Raw genomic sequence first — 20,015 nt, 5'->3', positions numbered from 1 at the left:
GGTCCATTTCTACGGAGAAGGTCCATTTCTACGGAGAAGGCCCATTTCTCCGGAGAAGGTCCATTTCTACGGAGAAGGTCTATTTTCACGGTGAAGGTCTATTTCCACGGTGAAGGTCTATTTCCACGGTGAAGGTCTATTTCTACGGAGAAGGTCCATTTCTACGGAGAAGGTCCATTTCTACGGAGAAGGTCCATTTCTACGGAGAAGGCCCATTTCTACGGAGAAGGTCTATTTCACGGTGAAGGTCTATTTCACGGAGAAGGTCTATTTCTACGGAGAAGGTCCATTTCTACGGAGAAGGTCCATTTCTACGGAGAAAGTCTATTTCCACGGAGAAGGTCTATTTCCACGGTGAAGGTCTATTTCCACGGAGAAGGTCTATTTCTACGGAGAAGGTCCATTTCTACGGAGAAGGTCCATTTCTACGGAGAAGGTCCATTTCTAGGAGAAGGTCCATTTCTACGGAGAAAGTCTATTTCACGGAGAAGGTCTATTTCCACGGAGAAGGTCTATTTCTACGGAGAAGGTCCATTTCTACGGAGAAGGTCCATTTCTACGGAGAAGGTCCATTTCTAGGGAGAAGGTCCATTTCTACGGAGAAGGTCCATTTCTACGGAGAAGGTCCATTTCTACGGAGAAAGTCTATTTCCACGGAGAAGGTCTATTTCACGGAGAAGGTCTATTTCACGGTGAAGGTCTATTTCCACGGAGAAGGTCTATTTCTACGGAGAAGGTCTATTTTCACGGTGAAGGTCTATTTTCACGGTGAAGGTCTATTCCTACGGAGAAGGTCTATTTTCACGGTGAAGGTCTATTTCCACGGTGAAGGTCTATTTCTATGGAGAAGGTCTATTTCTATGGATCAGGTTACAAATAAGTGAAGACTGCACGTGAGTTTTGTATAAAGAAGTCGTGTCCCTTGTGGGCCACCGTACTTACAAGCAGTGGTTTCATGTTCACGTCTTTCTTCTTTTCGTAACTCCCGCGCGAAGAAGGATTTTAGAAAGAATTTTATTTCGCACTAAAACATTGTTGTAGCAATTTTCTCCTTTGCGCGTTAGCACAAAGCAGTTATGCGTCTGGCGATTCGTTTTTTGGGACTGTATACTATCCTACTGTACGCGCAGTCGACATACAATTCTCAATTTTACTCAATATAACTATTCCAATATAACTATTCCGCATCACAGATAACCTTAAACATTTCAAGCTTTTACCTTCATTGCCAGCGACAGAAGACCCTGATTTTCAACGTGTCACAATTAATAAAGTATTATAAGTTTCTATTTCCGTTCTTTCTTAAGTTCCTAGTATCAAATAACAACTATCTATCACTTATTTATATAAGTTCCGACAATTGTCATATTCATTTCATGCTTTAAACCGAAACAAGAAACGAAGGGTGAATACATGTGTCTTCATTTTTTATCATTTTGCTGAAAAAGAGAACATTGAAAGAAGCCTGCTTTTGGGGAACGACTTTAGACGCAAGCCATCTATATAAATACAAAGAAAATAAGATTTAAACAAAGGTTAGTGAAATCTTTTCGCATTTTTAATTCTTGTGTCGTCATACAAACGTTTCATCAATAAAATAGATTTCCTGTTCACCATACCAAAAAACCAACATTATTAAGCAAAAATTTAGTTAACTAAGAAAATACTAACAGTTTTAGATAAATTTTGACGGGAACTTGTCTTATAAGAAACTTGTGAATCTAAATTGAGCTTAATTACTCCCACACACTTGGTCAGCCTAAATTGTCGTTTCTCTTCCTTTTACACATTTATGATGTTATATAAGATTATCATTACTTTATTATAACCACATTTTGTAGACATTGAAAATCTTTTCATGCATTCAAGTATCAATGATTTACACAATTTACACTGTCTGATTTCATTTCCATAAAAGTTGAAGTATGTTTAGTATGCTCGCGTGACCGAAACAAATATATATTTTATGATGCAAATATTGTATAAATATACTCATCGTAAACCAGCTCATCAGACATTTCTACGAGATGCTTTAATAGGTCTGGTACACAAAAAGAATGATAGCACAACGCTATAACCAACAACTACAAATAATAACTATCTTATCTAACAACATTTGAGAAATTAACCTCCATTCCTCTTCCTTGTAAACGAGACAAGTCTGCTCAAAAGCAGAGAGCTATATACGCTACAAGTCCCGGGCTTGTGACCGGTATAGCAGAGTAAAAGGTGAAAGGTTTATCATAGACTAATCAACTGAATAATCCTGCTTATATTTGTTTGGAAGCATGTTGAACAGTTCATATGGACAAAGCTCGAATTCCATATTTAATATCAGTAACATAATCCGGTGTTAATGTTAGACAATACATCATTGCCCTTCAGTGAAAGCATCCCGCTTTCCACTGGAAAAGAATGAATCTAATATCGATGTTAAACATAGATTATTACAAGCATCTGCTTGCCGATATGTATAAGTATAATCACAAGGTTAAATAGTTGGAATGTTATTAAAAAAAAAGAATGACAGCACAACGCTATAACCAACAACTACAAACAATAACGACCTTATCTAAGGTCTGGTACACTTTGTAAAACGTTGATTAGAAATCGCTCATTTAATCGTTTTTATAATCTTCAAGTTCTTTTCAATGTGAGATTTTCATTTGTGGTGAATACATTGCACATAGTTGAAATTTTCACAACAATAACTCGACTTTAGCATCGACATTTAAAGTATGTTTACATCATACAAATATAATTAAAAACTATCTATGACAATCTTTAGTATAATTCAATTTGTTCACGTTATATTTTCATTGAAAATACTTAGCCCGCTCAGAACTTGGTTTCCGATGAATGAAATGCGGTAATATATTTCCTTTTTTTTAGTTTTTACTGTTCTATTTTTATTCCAAAGCCATCATCAGAGTATATATATGATATATTAAAAATATATTATATATATACTGTTTTCCTGTTCTATCTTCATTGTTGACTTTTACATAAGAGAAATAACATAATATACAGCAAAACAGCAAGGAATTGTTTACCCCCAGCGGTTGTTTGAATTTTTAAGATTTCTTCAGAAATTCATATTGTTGTCAATACGTCGCAATTTCTATGTCAATGTATTATATGATATGTAAATAATGGCAATCCAGATTTGAGATAAACTGAATACCCAGCCAAGGTTTCTCGACTAAACAAAGCTCCATTCTAAAAGCACATTCGCTGAATGGGCCTTTAAATTCATTTCATGACTATTCCAAGACATTATTTTCACTCCACTACTTGATTTGAAATATTTTAGCCAAAATCTTACCGTCGATAGACGAGTCTGCCGTTGATACGTAAGAGCACAATTTCTGATTCACACTTGATGAGCACGTATGATTGAGAAGCCTCCTCCCTCACTTCCAACCTTCTTTGGACTAATTTGTCTCAGGAACTTGTCTTAGATTAAGTGCAACTTAGTTCCTCCATGCATTCGGTCTGATGAATTCTCTTTTCCCTTCGTAAGGCGCTCTTATGCCGTTCTTCTATTGTCATCACTTATCAGAAGGACAAAAAGTAATAAAAATAGCAAGGCAAAAGGTTAATGTCACAAATACTTTGATGTTTATTTTAAACGCTAGTTTTACATGATAATTTGTACGCAATAAGATTCCTTTACGAAGAGCCATTTTTGGTACGTTCTTCTCCCCCTCTCCCTACACACACCTTCACATTTTGCCAATATGCATACAAACGAATCAGTGAAGAAAATAACGTTACATCCAACGAATACTTTAAAATTTGAATGATGTGCTATGGAAGTTTAAACATTTATAATTCTGTCGTGGTATTTTTTAGAATACTGCTTTTGTAAAAGTGACTAATTAATATCTCACACAGTGAATTAAATTGAACTTATTGCACATTCTTAGACGCAGCATGAACATTCAAATTTTTGGTGATTTTAACTATTTTACATTCAATAACTTTAATGACTAACTGATAAAGCCATTTTTAGGTTTTTGTACATCGTAATATGCAAGTTTGGAAATCTTCGCACCGTATGATTTTGTTACTAAAAAACCGATGACCATCTTGTAAAAATTTACTCACTATTTTTTAAAAATTTTCAATCAATAATATAGATTTGCTATTTTTCCTTATTGTGAAAAACCAACATTATAAAGACAAAACGCAATGTAACAAGTATATACTAAAGCAAATTTGTGACACGAAATTGTTGTTTCGCTTCCTTATTCGTTCATTATGACTTTATTTTATCAACATTATTGGTTTAAGTAAATGGACTGAACCCAGAAGTATCATTGCATGTTTGTAGCTGTAGATCGTCCAGGTTAGTAGAGTCCTGAGAAAGACTGCTGGTGCTGATGTTGAATGACCTTTCGAAAACATTAGCGGTAGTCATCTTCAGACGTCTTGTTCGCACGTCATCGTATTGTCTGTACAGGAAATGTGTGGGTGTCAATTGTGTATTGTCATCATGAAAGTAATGTTTAAGGTTGTGAATAAATTGTTTTCGAAAAGTGCCGGTAATTGTTGTGATCTGTTCAGTGGATTTGTTCTAAGTTGGTATACCAACTTTCTAACGTAAGCCCTCCATTCTCTGTAGTCAGTGCTGTAAGTAATGCATTTTGCCTAGTCCCAATGAATGCTGTGTTTTGTCAGTTGTTGATGCTCTGCACTGTGATTAGTTTTGTCTTGTTTTTTTGTTCCTCATTTGTGTTCAGTAAGTCTTATGCTTAAAATCCTGTCAGTCACACCGATGAAGAAGACGTGGCAGTCCGAGCAGTTTATTCTGTAAACTGCACCTTAGCGTTCGTTTGATTGTTCTTTGTCTTTGACGTTTGTTAGTACTTGTCATAGTGTTATGATTGGTTTATGTGCGACACGTATGTTGTATAGTCGTAAAGATACGCGAGATAGTCTCAGACGTAACTTTGATATAAGGTACGTTGCTGCTGTTGTTGCTGCTGTTATTCGTTTCGTTGGGTTCATTCTGTTTGTAAGTGATGCGTTTGATGAAGTCAAAGAAATTGTAGTCCCCTACTCATCCTATGCCACACTTCAGTAACCCACTCACCCTATGGGTCACACTGCAGTCCCCCACTCACTCTATGCCACACTGTAGTAACCCACTCTCCTTATGTGTCACCCTTTAATCCCCCACTCACTTCATGTCACACTGTAGTCACCCACTCACTCATGTCATACTGTACTCCCCCACTCAACCTATGTCATACTTTAGTCCCCACTCACTTCATGTCACACTGTACTCCCCCACTCACCCTATGTCATACTTGTTCGTCTTACGATATATTTCAGCGGAGAAAACGCTTTAATTTTAAAAGTAAATTTTATTACGTAAAAGGAAAGAGCAACGAAGGTTGTGCGAACGTACACATGCGCCCACGATATAACCTTAAACATAGATAATACTTCATAACAACGTAATAAAGACTGTTGAGTGTAATTTACAACACTCCCACTCACTCAATATGTTAAAATGTTTATGCAAGTCCCAGTTTGCATCGCAGCTATTCAAATTGTTCTCTTGGTAATGGTTTAGTAAAAATATCTGCCATCCTTTCCTTGGTTGGAAAGTACTTTATTTCGAGTGTTCCATCTTTAACTTTCTCGCGCACGAAATGGTGTTTAATATCAATGTGCTTTGTCCGCTTGTGTAGCACTGGATTCTTTGAGATAGCGATTGTACCTTGATTATCTTAATGTATGTTCTTAGCCGCAGTACAATCCATTTGTAGGTGTTTAAACAGTTGTCGCAGCCATGCTACTTCTTGGGTTGCATAACATAACGCAATGTACTCCGATTCCGACGTTGAAAGAGCCACTGTTGGTTGTTTCTTGCTTGCCCAACTAATTGCACCACCTGACAATATAAACACATTTCCGGAAGTTGAACGTCGATCGTCTGTGACGGAGGCCCAGTCTGCATCATACTTTCCCTCTAAATCGATACTGTTTTTTTGGTACTGCAGGCTTAGTTTACAAGCTCCTTTCAAGTAACAAAAGATACGTTTCACTGCTGTAAGATTTGCTTCGTTCGGTGCTGTGTTGAATTTAGCCAATGTTGTTACTGCTTGAGCTATATCTGGACAGGTAGCAATTACCGCTTACACCAAACTTCCTACCATTGACTGAGAGTGAGAGGCATCGACTGATTTGTAATGTCCATCTTCTTTAACATATTTGACGCTTACATCCATTGGCGTAGACACTGTCTTGCAATCTTGTAATTTATACTTTTTCAGAATCTTGTTGATGTATTGCTCCTGATTGATTTGTAACACACCGTTCTTTATTGTAATACTAACTCCTAGACAGTAGTGGAGTACGCCCATATATTTCATTTTGAATTGGCTTGCCAAGTTGGCCTTTAGATCATTCATCTCTTCTTCAGTTTCAGTCAAAAGTATGAGGTGATCAACGTGAACAGTGATAATCGCCAGCTTATCGTTGAGAAAACGAATAAATAGGCAATGGTCTGCTTCACTCTGAACAAATCCTAATGATAACATAAACTCTCTGAAAACCTTATTCCAGCAACGTGGACTTTGCTTTAGACCATAAAGCGATTTTTTGGGACGACACACTAGCTTTTCTTTTCCTGGTTTTACGTAGCCTTCGGGTTGTTTAATGTATATTTCCTCTTCCAATGTTCCATTGAGGAATGCCGTTACTACATCCATTTGATGGATCAACATTTCTCGAGATACACCAAAAGCCAGAAGAGTGCGAATTGACGAAAAACGAGCCACTGTAGAGAATGTCTCTTCATAGTCAATTCCATATTTTTGCAGAAAACCCTTAGACACCAGACGACCTTTAAATCTTTCTACCTTTCCTGTTTCATCGTGTTTAACTTTAAAGACCCACTTGCAACTGATAGGCTTACGTCCAGCTGGTAATATGCCTAATTCCTAGGTCTTATTCTCTGGTAAAGACTGGTATTCTGCATCTGCAGCAGCTTTCCATTTCGTTGCATATTCACTATTAATAGCATCTTTTAGGGTTTCTGACTCTGTGATCTCAGATACGTAAAGTGCTGCATACTTCGATGTAGTGATCCCAGCATACTCGTCGTGGTAATATGTTGGTGGATTTCTCTCTCTTCCTGAGCGTCGAGGCTCATACGAGGAATCTTGTTGTTCATTTCTGGTTGCACCATCTTGTCCTTTTCTTCTTCAGCACACTCGGTAATATCTTCACCACACTCCATTTGAGCTTTTGTTGATCCAAAATCTGTTTCATTAAATGTAACTTCCCTCTCAATAAAGACTTTTTGTTGATTCTCATCGTATAACCTGTATTCTTTCTGTGTGAGACTGTAACCAACAAATCTCATCTTGACTGCTTTTTGGTCGAAATTCTGGCGCACCGCATCAGGAACATGAGCATAAGAAGTACAACCAAAGACACGAAAATGGGCACATTCTGCTTCTTTCCGTACTTCTTTCATACGGAGTTACCGCAGTTGCAGTAGTAATGACTCGATTTCTTATGTAGGCTGCATTGCGCACTGCTTTAGCCCAAAAAGCTTTGGACAGTCCAGCATGCAAAATCATACAAAGACCTGCTACTTGGATTGTCTGATTCGTGCGCTCAGCTATCCCGTTCTGCTTGGGTGAATGGGGCACTGTTTTCTCATGAAAAATTCCTCTCTCCTTTAAAACATCTTCAAACTCAGTAGATGTATATTCACTCTCATTGTCCGTGCGTAGTGTTTTTATCCTACACTCTGATTGGTTTATGACTGTTGCCTCCCATTCCTTGAATTTTTCAAGCATTTCTGGCTTGTGCTTCATTGGATATACCGTAACACATCTAGAATAATCATGAATGAAGGTGACAAAATATCTTGCACCTCTAAGGCTTTCAGTCTTCATAGGTCCGGCAACATCACTATGAACCAACTCCAATCTTTTGGTTGATTGAATATCTCCCACTGGCTTAAATGGTGTGCGGTGTGCCTTTCCTTCTACACATGCCTCACAAAAGCTTGAATTGCAAAATTTAGGTATGTCCTTACCTGTGATAAGTTGCTTTGAAGCCATGGTTTTCATTTGACCGACACTTAGATGTGCCATTCTTTGGTGTCATAGATCAAGTTTAGTGCCATTTTCATTAACAACTGATGCTTATTTTTTCGGTTTGTCAACTTTACAATCAAGTTGATACATTTTCTCAACTAGTCGACCGCGTGGTACAGCTTGTCCATTGGAGTTCTTTATCCAACAGAGACTGTGTCCAAATTGAACCACTTTGCCTTTAGATGCTGCTGCACGTGCGCTAAAAAGATTTATAGCTATCTTTGGGACGTAAAATACCTTTGTCAAAATTGATTTCTGTTGATCTTTCTCTTTACGTCCAAGTATCATGGTGATGTCACCTTTTCCATACCCATATGCATTTACGTAACCACCGTCTCCAAGTGTAACATGGTCTGGCTTTGGTAACTCGCAGTAGTTTAGCAAAATATCGCAACTAGCTTTTATATGTCGCGAGGCTCCTTAATCAAATATCCAACAACTGTTTCCTTCTGTTGCTGTCATTCCTTCAACAAATACATTACCTCCAGAATTTTCATTTTTTGTTTCCCTCAGTCTCTAACGAAGGTGCTTTATGCTTTAATAAATGTCCCTGCTTGTTTCTATACTTATTCTCCCCTTTCTTTCTTTTGAAACAATTTTTGATCACATGGTTTTCTTCCCCCCATCCCTAGCATTTGATGGGCTTTCGATTGTTTTGAATAAATTGCTTTTTAAAATATAGAAAATGTCCCTAACTATGCAAAAGTCATTCGACAAACTGAAGATTGTCCTCGTTATCAATAAAACGTAAGCACTAGCTGCACTAAATATCATTGAATGAATTCTGTTGAAAAGGTCAAAGTGAGTTTACTCTTATAAATTAAAGCACGACGAACTGATCGACACAAACTATTGTAACAACAAATACAATATATAATATAAATGCAAAATTAATAAACTAAAGCAGAATCAGCCAGAAAAAAGGTTATGGTTTCCACACGGAGTTTTCCTCATTATTGTTATTCATCCTAATTTGAATAAACTTCCTTTCTCTTTCAAAAGCTCTCACTTCGATGTATTTCCCTCGTTGTCGCTTTTTTACTTTCGTCACTTGACAATGTAGACTTTGAGCCATCTTTAATGTTAGGTAATAAATACACTTTACAAGTCACTACACACATCAATTTTCATGTCTTCAAACACACACAAACGATACAGAATCGATGAAATAACGGGACTAAATAGTGGACTATAAATATCGTCTACTCTTTGTAAAACCTTACTGCAGAGAGAGATCTAGGATAATTTTGTTAGAATGGTGCTATAGTTTTTTTATATGATCTCGTTCGGTCAGTTTAGTTTCACGCTTGTCAAAAATGATCGCTAAATCACAAAAATGCAGTACGCGCATTCAGCGGTTTTCTCAAGAAAATAGTCCTTTAGTGTCATGTAAAGTAATGTAAAGTAACTCTTGAATTTTTGCCGGTAAACTATCGTTAAATCAACAACATAGCAGGAGCATTAAGTTTTATTTGGATTTTATTCGTATTTTAAAATCTCCTTCATTTTTCTCTCATTATCGATTTCTTCTTTTTCCCTCGTAATTTGCAAAATTTTCTTGCAAAGTTAAAACTCTGATCCATGGATTATGCTGTAAATCGTTGCTGTAAACATATTAATATATATTAATATAACTGGTTGAAATTTTAAAAGAAATAAAGCATTTTGTTTGAATCGAGTATTCATACAAACACAGCTAATTTTACTAATGTTTTATCTTTCGACAGAGACGCAATAGATTTATACACAAGCTCTACGAGTACAAATCATCAAAACGCCATGTCTCTTGATAACTTACTGCTCTCTCTGTTTCAATTTTTTACGAACAAAGCCCGAGATGCTGCAGCAGACAGGCTAGAAAACGGTGACGTTGGTAGTGAAGGATTTCGCGAACTTATCAAGCGAGATTTACACGACATCAAAAGAAAGCTAGATAATCTTTCGAAAATAGATCTTTGCTCCAGTTTGAACTACTTGGAGGAAGGATTTATTCTACTTTTTAATTGTATTGACGAAGTAGAAAGTGATAGAGAATGTGAAGAAGCAAGTAATAATGATGAGTCTGAGGCAACTTGTAGTGCCATCACCACCAAGTATGATCTTTCCCATGCAATACAACATTCAAAGGTTTTTGAAAGGGCAAAGGATCGATTTAAAAAATCCCGTGAGAAAGCAACGGATGTTTTCAACAACAAAAATTTAAGCTTGGAAGAGAGAATATTTGCCGTTGTTGTTAAGATCATGGCACAAATTTTTGAATGTCCGGAGCATCGAAAGAATGTCATTGATTTATGTTTATCTTATATAAAAAGGCTGCATGAAATGGACGGTGTTCGTAAAATGTTCTCTGTTTCTATCGGTGGTGGCATGAAAGCGATGTTCGGAAAATCTCAGAGAATGGAAAACATTAAGTCTGTCATTCTTCTCAACCATCATTTATATCAGTTCATTGCAAGGATCAACAACAATCATGATCATTTATCATCTTGGCCAAGTATTGAACTTGGAGACGGAAAAATGTTTGATCCAATACAGGACTGGCGCAAGGAATTCGCTGTCGAGTCTTGGTATAAAAATTTGATTGAATCTTCCCAAGAAATGAAAAAAATGAAAACCATGATGTTTGAACTTTTGGACAAGATGACTATAAATGAACATTTTGCTCCAATCTTGACATTACCAGTTGAATTAGTTATGGATTTATTAAGAAGTGATATTTTGGTTGCTGATGTTTACATTGTTGAAATATTTTCATGCAAGGAGAAGAAATGGTTTAGGATGGCATCAATGGAAAATGGACACCGGAGTGCTTCATCATTTATTTATAATGATAATTTATTTGTTGTTGGAGGTGGCGGCAGCAAGTCAATGGAGACATTGAATATAAAACAGTTTCCTTTAACATGGAGGAAATTTCCCTCAGAGCTTCCTTGTAGATGTTGGGATCATCAAACTGTTGTTTGTAAACAAAAAATCCTTTTCATTGGAGGATACATTGCAGGTAAAGGACCATCAGATTTGATCTGTGAAATAAACATTACAGGTACAACATCTTATGTTTTAAAAGAGTTGTGTCATATGCCTGAACCACGTTGGTGCCATGGAGCTGTTGTTGTTGATGATAAAGTTCTTATTTTTGGAGGATGGACAAAAGATGGCAAAGTTTTGTCCAGTGTTTTAGAGTTTGATCCAAGGACACTTACATTTAAGGAAATGCCTCCATTACCTCATCCATTGGCTAACATGGCAACAGTTCAATGGAGAGATCAAGTTGTTCTTCTTGGAGGTAATGATGATGGAAGAGAAGCATTGAACAGTGTTATTATGTATGACATCAAAACAGGTAAGATTACAGTCTTACCACCCATGTTGGAAAAGAGACATGGTTGCTGTGCAGTTATAACTGGTGATACAATTGTTGTCATGGGAGGTGTGAATGATAAAGATGAAAGTCTTAAATCAGTGGAGTGTTTCGAAATGGGAAGTAGTTCTTCATGGACATATCTTCCTTCAATGAGGGAAACACGACGAAGAGCCATTGCTGAAGTTTTACCTTTTGGACAAAAGTATGTCTAAGACACGAAATTTCATTAAGTTATGGAACGTTATAACTCATCAATGTTTGTTTGGACTACATTGGATGATAAATTTGTAAAATTTAAAATGTATAGTTCAAAAGTTCATATAATCATTAACTATTTTGATAAATTTCTGAAATAGGTGAATGTCTTTTCTATCTAAATAAGTTTGAGTTTTTAGAGGATAGTTTATACCTTTTTTCTTGTCCTTGTTTCATTGTAGTTTATTGAACAATAAAATACAAGTTTTCCATTGTAAAAATTACTTTACTTAAAATATTTTTCGTAGCGGCAAAATACTTTATTTCCCAGTTTACCAGACTTTTGTTTCTATTGCTCTAGAGGTTTATAAAGACAAACACATTGGGATTTTCTTTAAATCTTTTTTTGTTCTTCTTTTGTTCTTCTCTTAGCTTATGCTTAAATTTTTTAATGAGATTTCACCGTCATTTTAAAAGAAAGCAAAAGAAACAGTGGATTTTACCATGTATCCTACCACGTTTGGTAATCTTCAATAAATGTAGGTCCATTTGAGAAATAGCAGTTGAGTAAGATTTCCAATCTTTTTAGTGGATATAACTTTTAAGATCAAAATTTCATACCTTATGCACTGCTTGGGCTTGTTCAACCATTACGTCTAGTGATGAATATTTTATGCCATGCTTTCGGTCGGAAGATGAGTAGAAATTTCCCAATAAATAGTAAATATTCTCTTTGCAGATGAGATAAATATTATTTCACAAACAATTTGCAATATTATGTTTTATTCGTTCATTTTCACGCTTTTATTCGGTGGTTCGTAATCGTAATACTGCAAAATCTCAAGATTTGTCTTGTAACCTAGCAACTGCCTATTCTCGCACATTTCAATGCATACTCACGTGATTTCTCAACGTTTTCCGCCTATCTTCAGAGGACGGAACCATTGAGTTCTATAATAACTGGAGCGGCTATCTCTCAAAAGTTGATTCAAGTTTGTTTTTGCGTTTGAATTTCGTATCAGAGTAATCATGTAGACGCATTTACATGAATTTTGAAAATTTTTGGCCAGAAGAATCATCGCAAAGGTAAGAAATAAGAATAAGCCATTTTATTTCAGATATATTTGTAAAACTTGTAGTTTATGGTAACATTTCATCAACAGTTTCAAACTATTCATAGCTGTGATTCAATTAGTGGCAAGCACAATCGTGCCGAATCAATTAAATTTTCCAGCTCATTTTACCTTGAATTAAAGTATTTATCATTCACACATTACTATATTTTGAAGCACTCATTTTATTTGCACAATTTGCACTGATACCATAACAATGATTTTGTTGCATGTCAAATAATATTGATAATAATTTTATCTGCATCTAAAATGTGTTGAGAAGGTTATGGCAAAGTCAACATTAAGGCAACTTGCATGAAAAAATTGACCACATTGATCACAACCCAGCCAGTCTTACTGTCATCCTCTCTGCATATTTTGCAAACAGCCACATTTTGCTTCCTAAGATATTCATAATGAATTCCATATAAAAATATTCGACCAAATGTTATTTATGCCTTACCATGTGATATCATCATAGCAAGACTCAAGTAATGTTGAAAGGATTCGTTTTCTCTCAGTCTCCATGTTTGCTGGTTTTTGATCCAAGCCAAGGGCTAGACATCGAGCAAACTGATGCAAAATGATCAGTTATTGAATAATCATGTTTGTAAAAATAGCTATTCAAGTAAAGTTAGGCCATTTAAGCTTACCAAGCATATGTACACTCCACAGTTATACATATCTTCCTGTTTACAATGAAGTGGCTCAAAACATTGCCACGAGCTTGAGTTCCAACCTGTTTTTACATCTACCAAAGCACTAAAGCAGTGACAAACAATGACAACATGAATGATAATATTGATTGTTGAAAATGATTTTTGGGCAAATCTTTTAAGATTAAGTTTGATAATTACCTTAGTTTGTTTATATGATACATCATCTGTGTATTAGGTGTCTTTTTGTCTGCACTTCCTCCAAGTGAGTCAAAGTAGAGTCTTGTTTTTGAGAAGTTATTCATAGTCTATATTACACAAAATTACTGTTGCATTTAGTTAAAAATTTTCTCTTTGTTGATTAAGAATTATATGAGTTAATGTTTCTATAGATACTAATTTTTGCATGTAAATCTGTGGACTCATGTGGGCTAAGTATGTGTATAATGCATGTCTATATTTTATTATTTAGCTCAAATACTTACCAGTAGTGTCCAATGAATGCCATGGATGTTGATTGGAAAAAGGATAATTTTGGTTTGGTGAAAAGATATATTAACCTATGTGCATCTTGTGCTTGAGTTGTTTTTAACAATCTCTGAAATAAATGATTCTGCTGCAAAAACAGTAGTGTAGTTTTCAGTCAAACTCCACAAAAAGCGTCAATTATCCAAAATCAAAAGAAAGCATAGTTTGAAGAGATTTCCTCTCAAGTTTTACGTGTACATAGCACTCATGGTTATTAACAATTTCTTATAATGATAAATAAGAATACTATATTAGACGCTTTTTTCTCTTACAGAGTCAGTCAGCCAACCAGGTTTGAATGTGGTGACTTCTTTTTCAATAATTTTAATTCTTTTCAGTTATGTCTTTTGGACTGACAATTGACCAAAGATCTACTGTTGATACATTCACAGGACCAAATTCCAGCACAGTATCCCCAAGACATTGTCTTTCTGTATATGCATTTATTCGCTGCCTTGGAGTCAGAAACAATGAATTGTATGTCAACTGTTTGTAAGTATCAGTGTAGGTGCTATATTATTTAAAAACATAGTGCATCAAGATACATTCACAATTTCAGCTCGTTTTGCAATGAATCACTGACCTTTCTTGTTGTTCCATGTTGTTGATTGGCGGTACTTCAGTTCTTTCTTGTGATGCCTGGATTTCCTCTGTTTCACTCTCATACAACAATTCTTGCTCAACTGGCTCTTCAAGTGCATTCTGGGACGTAAATTGTGAGTGAAAATTATAATTTGTAAAAAAGAGCTCGTCAGTCGAGGTTGCCAAAATGAAAATTATCCCGCGTTGTTTGATGAAACAGCGCACTTTTGACTTATGTCTGGTATCATTGTTGTGATATAGTTATTAGCATGCTTCTTTTTGCGACGAAAAGGCAATTTTTTATGAAATACTTGATGATACTCCACACTTGTTACTTTCAAACGCTTTTTTGTTGGACTATTTCTAATTGGCAAACCTTCACTGACTGGGCAATTTCCATTTAAGATTTCGTGCATTTTATTTGCGTAGTCAAGCGCTTCTTGCAAAGGTTTTAGCTCGTTGATGGTGAATGCCTGATTTCGAACAAGGCTCAACTTCTCCAGCAATAAATTTCGCGTTTGTGCAATTTCCTTTAGTTCGCAAGATTTTTCTGTCCTAATTTTGTTTTCCTTTGTTTCACGTCTTCTTTCATCCTCTTGCATTATTACGTCATAAGTATGCTCGACAATCTCTGCATTGTTCTTGTTTTCATTATCAGTCTCCTCGTGTTTTCTCTTTTTTTCATTTTCTTCTTGATTCAAGCCATTGTCCAATGCTATGAAAACGCTGTTTCCATTGTGTTGTGGGAGGGCTGTGAAATTCCATTCTTCAAAGGTATTGAAAATTGCGTACATGTGTTTACAGGGAAATTGCGTTTTTCTCAACGAATCACAGCTACACTTTGGAACACTGAGATTGATTTCATACCATTTAGTTTTGTCTGATGAGCTCCTAACGCAGAAATCACCTTTACTATTGTCGATGCAATCAACATCATTATCGCGAAATTCGCGCGATGTGAATGAACTTTTCATACAGTGCTTGATAAAGTGGGGAAGATCATCATGTGTCTATATGTGACAAAGGAAAAAAAGGACGAAGAGAAGGCTGAAAAACAGAGTAGTAGCGCAGAGAAAACAGAGCAGGTAAATGTCAGTAACGTGCATGTGAGTACAAACACAAGGGTAGCCTTGCAGACTGCGCAAGGAATTCTTGTAGGTGGGAATAGGGAGAGAGTGCGTGTGCTTTTGACTCGGGAAGTCAGAAGTCTTTCGTCATAAACAGGGCAGGACAAGATGCGAAGCTTAATGTAGCAAGGCGGGAATGGTTATAGGTCAACACTTTTGGTGGTGGAACAAATGAACTTAAGATGACAGAGGTCGTCAATTGCGAGGTCGCATCAGTTAGGGGTAATTGCAAAATTCGTTTAGAGGCATTAGTAGTTCCACGTATTTGTACGGTAAAAAATGAGCATATTGAGGTGGCTAAGGAGCAGTATTCTCATTTGAAAAATTTGTTTTTGTCAGATGTAAGTTTGAAGCAGGAGATGTTGGAAGTGGATGTTTTGATAGGAGCAGATAACCTTCGTGCTTTTCAGAAAGGAGAAATAATTAAGGGCAAAAAGGATGAGCCAGTTGCGATTGGCACTTGTTTATAATGGGTTGTAAGGGGTCCACTGAATAGGAGCTCGAAAATCAAAACGGCACATTTTAATTTAGTTTCGCAGACTGCAACGCAGAAATACAGCATAAACAGGCAGGTGAACAAGTTGTGGGATTTAGAAACACTTGGGGTCAGGGAAACTGACGATGTGCACGAAGCCTTGTTAGATAAAATTGAGTTTAATGGGCATAAGTACTCTGTTAAATTGCCGTGGAAGCAGGGTCATGGGCATTTACCAAGTAACTATGCCAATAGTTTAGCACGCATGAAAGGGCAAATTAAGCGTTTGTCAAATGAGCCTGATTTGTTAAAGGAATATGATAAAATTATCAGGATCAACTAAAAACGGGAGTCATTGAAAGGGTTGACGAGTCAGAACCGGGGATGAATGTTCATTATCTTCCCCATCAAGCGGTTATACGTAAAGAAGCCAAAACAACTAAGCTAAGAATAGTGTATGATGCATCATCAAAGGAGGGTAAGAAAGGGACTTCTTTGAATGACTGTCTTCATGTAGGACCATCATTAACACCGTTGTTGTTTGATATATTAATTAGATTTAGGGAGAACAGAGTGGCCTTGGTAGGAGACATAGAGAAAGCATTTTTGAACGTAGAAGTAGACAAAGCAGACAGGGACTATTTAAGATTTCTGTGGGTTAGAGATGCAACTAATGCTAATTTAGAGGTTGTTGTTTACAGGTTTTGCAGAGTAATGTTTGGATTAAATGCCTCGCCATTTTTACTCAACGCCACGCTTAGGCATCACATAGCGCAATTTGCAGAATCACATCCAGTGCTTGCTCAAAAATTGAATGAAGGATTTTACGCTGATGACTTAGTTTCGGGGGGCAAAAGCGCACCCGAAACGATCAATTTATAGGAAAAGGCGAAATTTAGAATGTCTCAAGGCGACTTTAAATTAAGGAAATGGATGACAAATGACAGAAGCGTGCGAGCGCATATAGAACAGCGTGAATGCGAGAACAATGTCGTGCAGGCGACAGATCTAGACGATGAAAAATTCACACAATGGAGTTTGGGAATCGAAAATAACGATGATTACACAAAAGTTTTAGGTATATGCTGGGATTGCGACAATAATCTGTTCATGTTCGACCTACAAAAGTTTGTAGTAGACTTGGGTGACAAGAAGCTAACTAGACGAAACCTGCTGAGCGCACTAGCAAAGATATTTGATCCGCTAGGATTAATTAGCTGCGTAATAGGTTTGATGAAAATCTTGTTTCAACAGTTGTGCGTAGAAAAGTGTGTGATTGGGATGACGAGATAAGCGGAAACCACGCCGGTCTATACACTGAATGGATTGAAGATCTAAACCGTGTTAAGACTATTAAGCTAAATAGATGCATCTAGTGGTGTGAAAGGCAAAATTCAATCTTTTGAACTTCACAGGTTTGGTGATGCAAGCGAGAAAGCGTATTGCGCACTAGTATATTTTGTTTATCGCACGAGTGTTGGTGTCTTTGTGAAATTGTTAACAGCAAAAACTAGAGTTGCGCCGCTGAAGAAGCTTACTATACCGCGCTTAGAACTAAACTCCGCGCTGATGTTAGCAAAGTTAATGGAATCTGTGCGGAAAGCTTTAGTAGGCCAAGTAGGGAAAATAGAAGCAAGGTACTGGTTAGATAGTATTACAGCATTATATTGGATTCAGAATCGCGGTGAGTGGAAACAGTTTGTTAGACATAGAGCAAATGAAATCCTGGCAATAACACAGAAGCAGAAGTGGGGACATTGTCCAGGAATGAAAAATCCATCCGATTTAGGAAGCAGGGTAGTGTTTGCGTCGAAGATACAAGAGCAATCACTTTGGTTGATATGGCCAAGGTGGCTGAGTAGCGTAGAAAGAGAATGGCCGCAATCAGAGGTAGGCGTGACTAGAGAGAGTAAAGTAGAAGAAAAGCGGACGGCACTATTAGTAGTAGATACTAACAAAGAAATAGGTATTCAGAATGTGATCTCTAAAGAGAGATACAGTAGGGTTGAGAAATTATTCCTTGTAACGGCATGGGTCACACGATTTGTCAAGAATTTGATCGCTAGGATCAAAGGGAAGCATGAAGATTTAACCTTCACGGAATTAGGGAGTCAGGAGATAAGTAAAGCAGAAAAACTTTGGTTGAAGGCTTCACAAGACAGGCTAAAGAAGGAGGATAAGTTCAAGCAGTTAGAGGTACAACTCAAGGTAGTAGAAGATGAGGGGTTACTAAAATGTCAGGGTAGGCTAGCAGAATCAGACTTGGAAGAGGAAACGAAGTTTCCAATCTTATTACCAAAGGAAGGTAGATTGACGGAATTAATAGTTGAGCATTGCCACAAATAGGTATATCATAGCGGAATTAGGGCAACTCTAGCAGAGATAAGGTCAAGGTTGTGGATTCCACAAGGCAGACAGAAGGTAAAATCAATTTTCAACAAATGTGTTGTGTGTAAGAAATTAGAGGGTATACCATATGATAGACCTAACAAAGCAAACCTTCCGGCATTCAGAGTAGAGCAAGCGGAATCATTTTTTAAGACAGGGGTAGATTTTGCTGGACCACTATATGTGAAGAATACATCAGGGGGGACAGACAAAGCATACATCGCATTGTTTTCCTGTTGCGTAACTAGAGCCTTACATTTAGACCTAGTTAAAGATTTGTCTGCGGATGAATTCATGAGATGTCTTAGGCGATTTTCAGCTAGAAGGAATCGATCTTCACATGAAACTGGGTTGTAAGCAGAATCTTCTAGCAAATTAATGGTGCAAAATAGTTCTTGCCAATTCTTTTTTACAATGATCACAATATTAGACTTTATTTTAACCTTTTGGAACAAATAAGTCCAGTTAAAGAACACTTTTTCAAAAAGATTGATTCTCTTTGCAATACAAAGGGTGTATAAAATTCTTCAACATTTAGGCATCACAAAATATTCCAATTTTCTGACGATGACTTTGGAATGAATTCAAAATCACAAGATGTTTACAACTTGCACTATTCAGCAGTAAATGATCCCCTAGGAGGCTGAACACAATTTAAAGGAGTTTCGTGTTCGGGATTTGCGTTGGACAGTAGGTGAAATTTGTGTAGTTTTCAAAGACTTTTTCAATATAGTCTACTAGTAAACAGTGTAAGTTCCCTTACTGCAACCAAACACGATAAATATTCGTTGCTCTGTGTCTACTTAACCATTCGTAATGGAACTGATTGATAGTACCACGTAAAGTGGAATTTCGCTGCATTGTTCTTGCTTACATGAAGTACAAATTTAGAATTTGTATTATGATTTGAGGAGTGTGGAAAGAATGGTATGATAATTGTCAGTGTTTGCTTCACAAATGAAAGGATTGCTGTTCTTTTGATACACACTGTGTATGTTCCACTATTCCAGTCGTATACAATCATCTGTATTTGTTTTTGTAGGATGCAAGGAGGCACGAAATGCCGTTGCAAAGTACAGTTTAACACCTCAATACATCGTGAATCCAGAGGTACATTTTTCTGCTTCATAACTAAGGAAACTTGTTGAAAGTGATATTCAAAGAGTACTTGGGAGAAATTTATGTTACCATGTTCGTTTTCTTAAAGCCATCGTCTCTAATTTTACTTCAAGCAGCTTTATTGATGTCTACGTTAACATGAAGGACTCCTTATGAAGGCAGAAAAATCTAATTTTTCATCCTCTCCCACCCTTTCTGCCCCTCCACCAAGTTTTGGCATTCCATTGTATATATCTTTAAAATACAACTCATTGACAACGGTCAACCAAAATGTGGCTGTTTTCTTGCGTTTCATCTCGTTATATCATTTGCAGTGAGTAATATTCTTAAGCAACGATTTTTA

At 36.7% G+C, this 20,015-nt stretch overlaps 1 protein-coding gene and 2 long non-coding RNA genes across 6 annotated transcripts in view; 2 read left to right on the top strand and 1 right to left on the bottom strand.

Annotated features, from left to right (window-relative positions):
- Positions 1-11,966, top strand: part of LOC124437498 — a 42,197-nt gene extending 30,231 nt beyond the window's left edge. For 2 of the 4 annotated variants that reach the window (XM_046987466.1, XM_046987464.1), the window contains one exon: positions 9,854-11,966. In XM_046987466.1, coding sequence (XP_046843422.1) covers positions 9,906-11,702 — 1,797 coding nt within the window. In that variant the 5' untranslated portion in view covers positions 9,854-9,905 and the 3' untranslated portion in view covers positions 11,703-11,966. Of the gene's footprint in view, positions 1-1,362; positions 1,536-9,853 lie in introns of those variants that run through there. The other 2 variants (XM_046987465.1, XM_046987467.1) reach the window with 2 other exon arrangements.
- On the bottom strand, positions 1,137-3,455 carry LOC124437511. Its single transcript, XR_006945744.1, has 2 exons — positions 3,326-3,455; positions 1,137-1,499 (listed from the first exon to the last, which is right to left on the bottom strand). It is a non-coding gene; the product is annotated as an uncharacterized LOC124437511 (long non-coding RNA).
- A 618-nt stretch (positions 11,967-12,584) lies between the features above and the next one.
- Positions 12,585-19,648, top strand: LOC124437505. The gene is made up of 6 exons (XR_006945737.1): positions 12,585-12,771; positions 14,320-14,473; positions 14,541-14,697; positions 15,266-15,337; positions 15,438-15,648; positions 19,596-19,648. It is a non-coding gene; the product is annotated as an uncharacterized LOC124437505 (long non-coding RNA).
- The last annotated feature ends 367 nt before the right edge of the window (positions 19,649-20,015 follow it).

This window comes from Xenia sp. Carnegie-2017, unplaced genomic scaffold (genome assembly GCF_021976095.1).
Source record: "Xenia sp. Carnegie-2017 unplaced genomic scaffold, XeniaSp_v1 HiC_scaffold_16, whole genome shotgun sequence".
Classification (NCBI taxonomy): Eukaryota; Metazoa; Cnidaria; class Anthozoa; order Malacalcyonacea; family Xeniidae; genus Xenia; species Xenia sp. Carnegie-2017.
The sequence above is the reverse complement of the archived record's forward strand: the minus strand, read 5'-3'. Positions and strand labels throughout refer to the sequence as shown.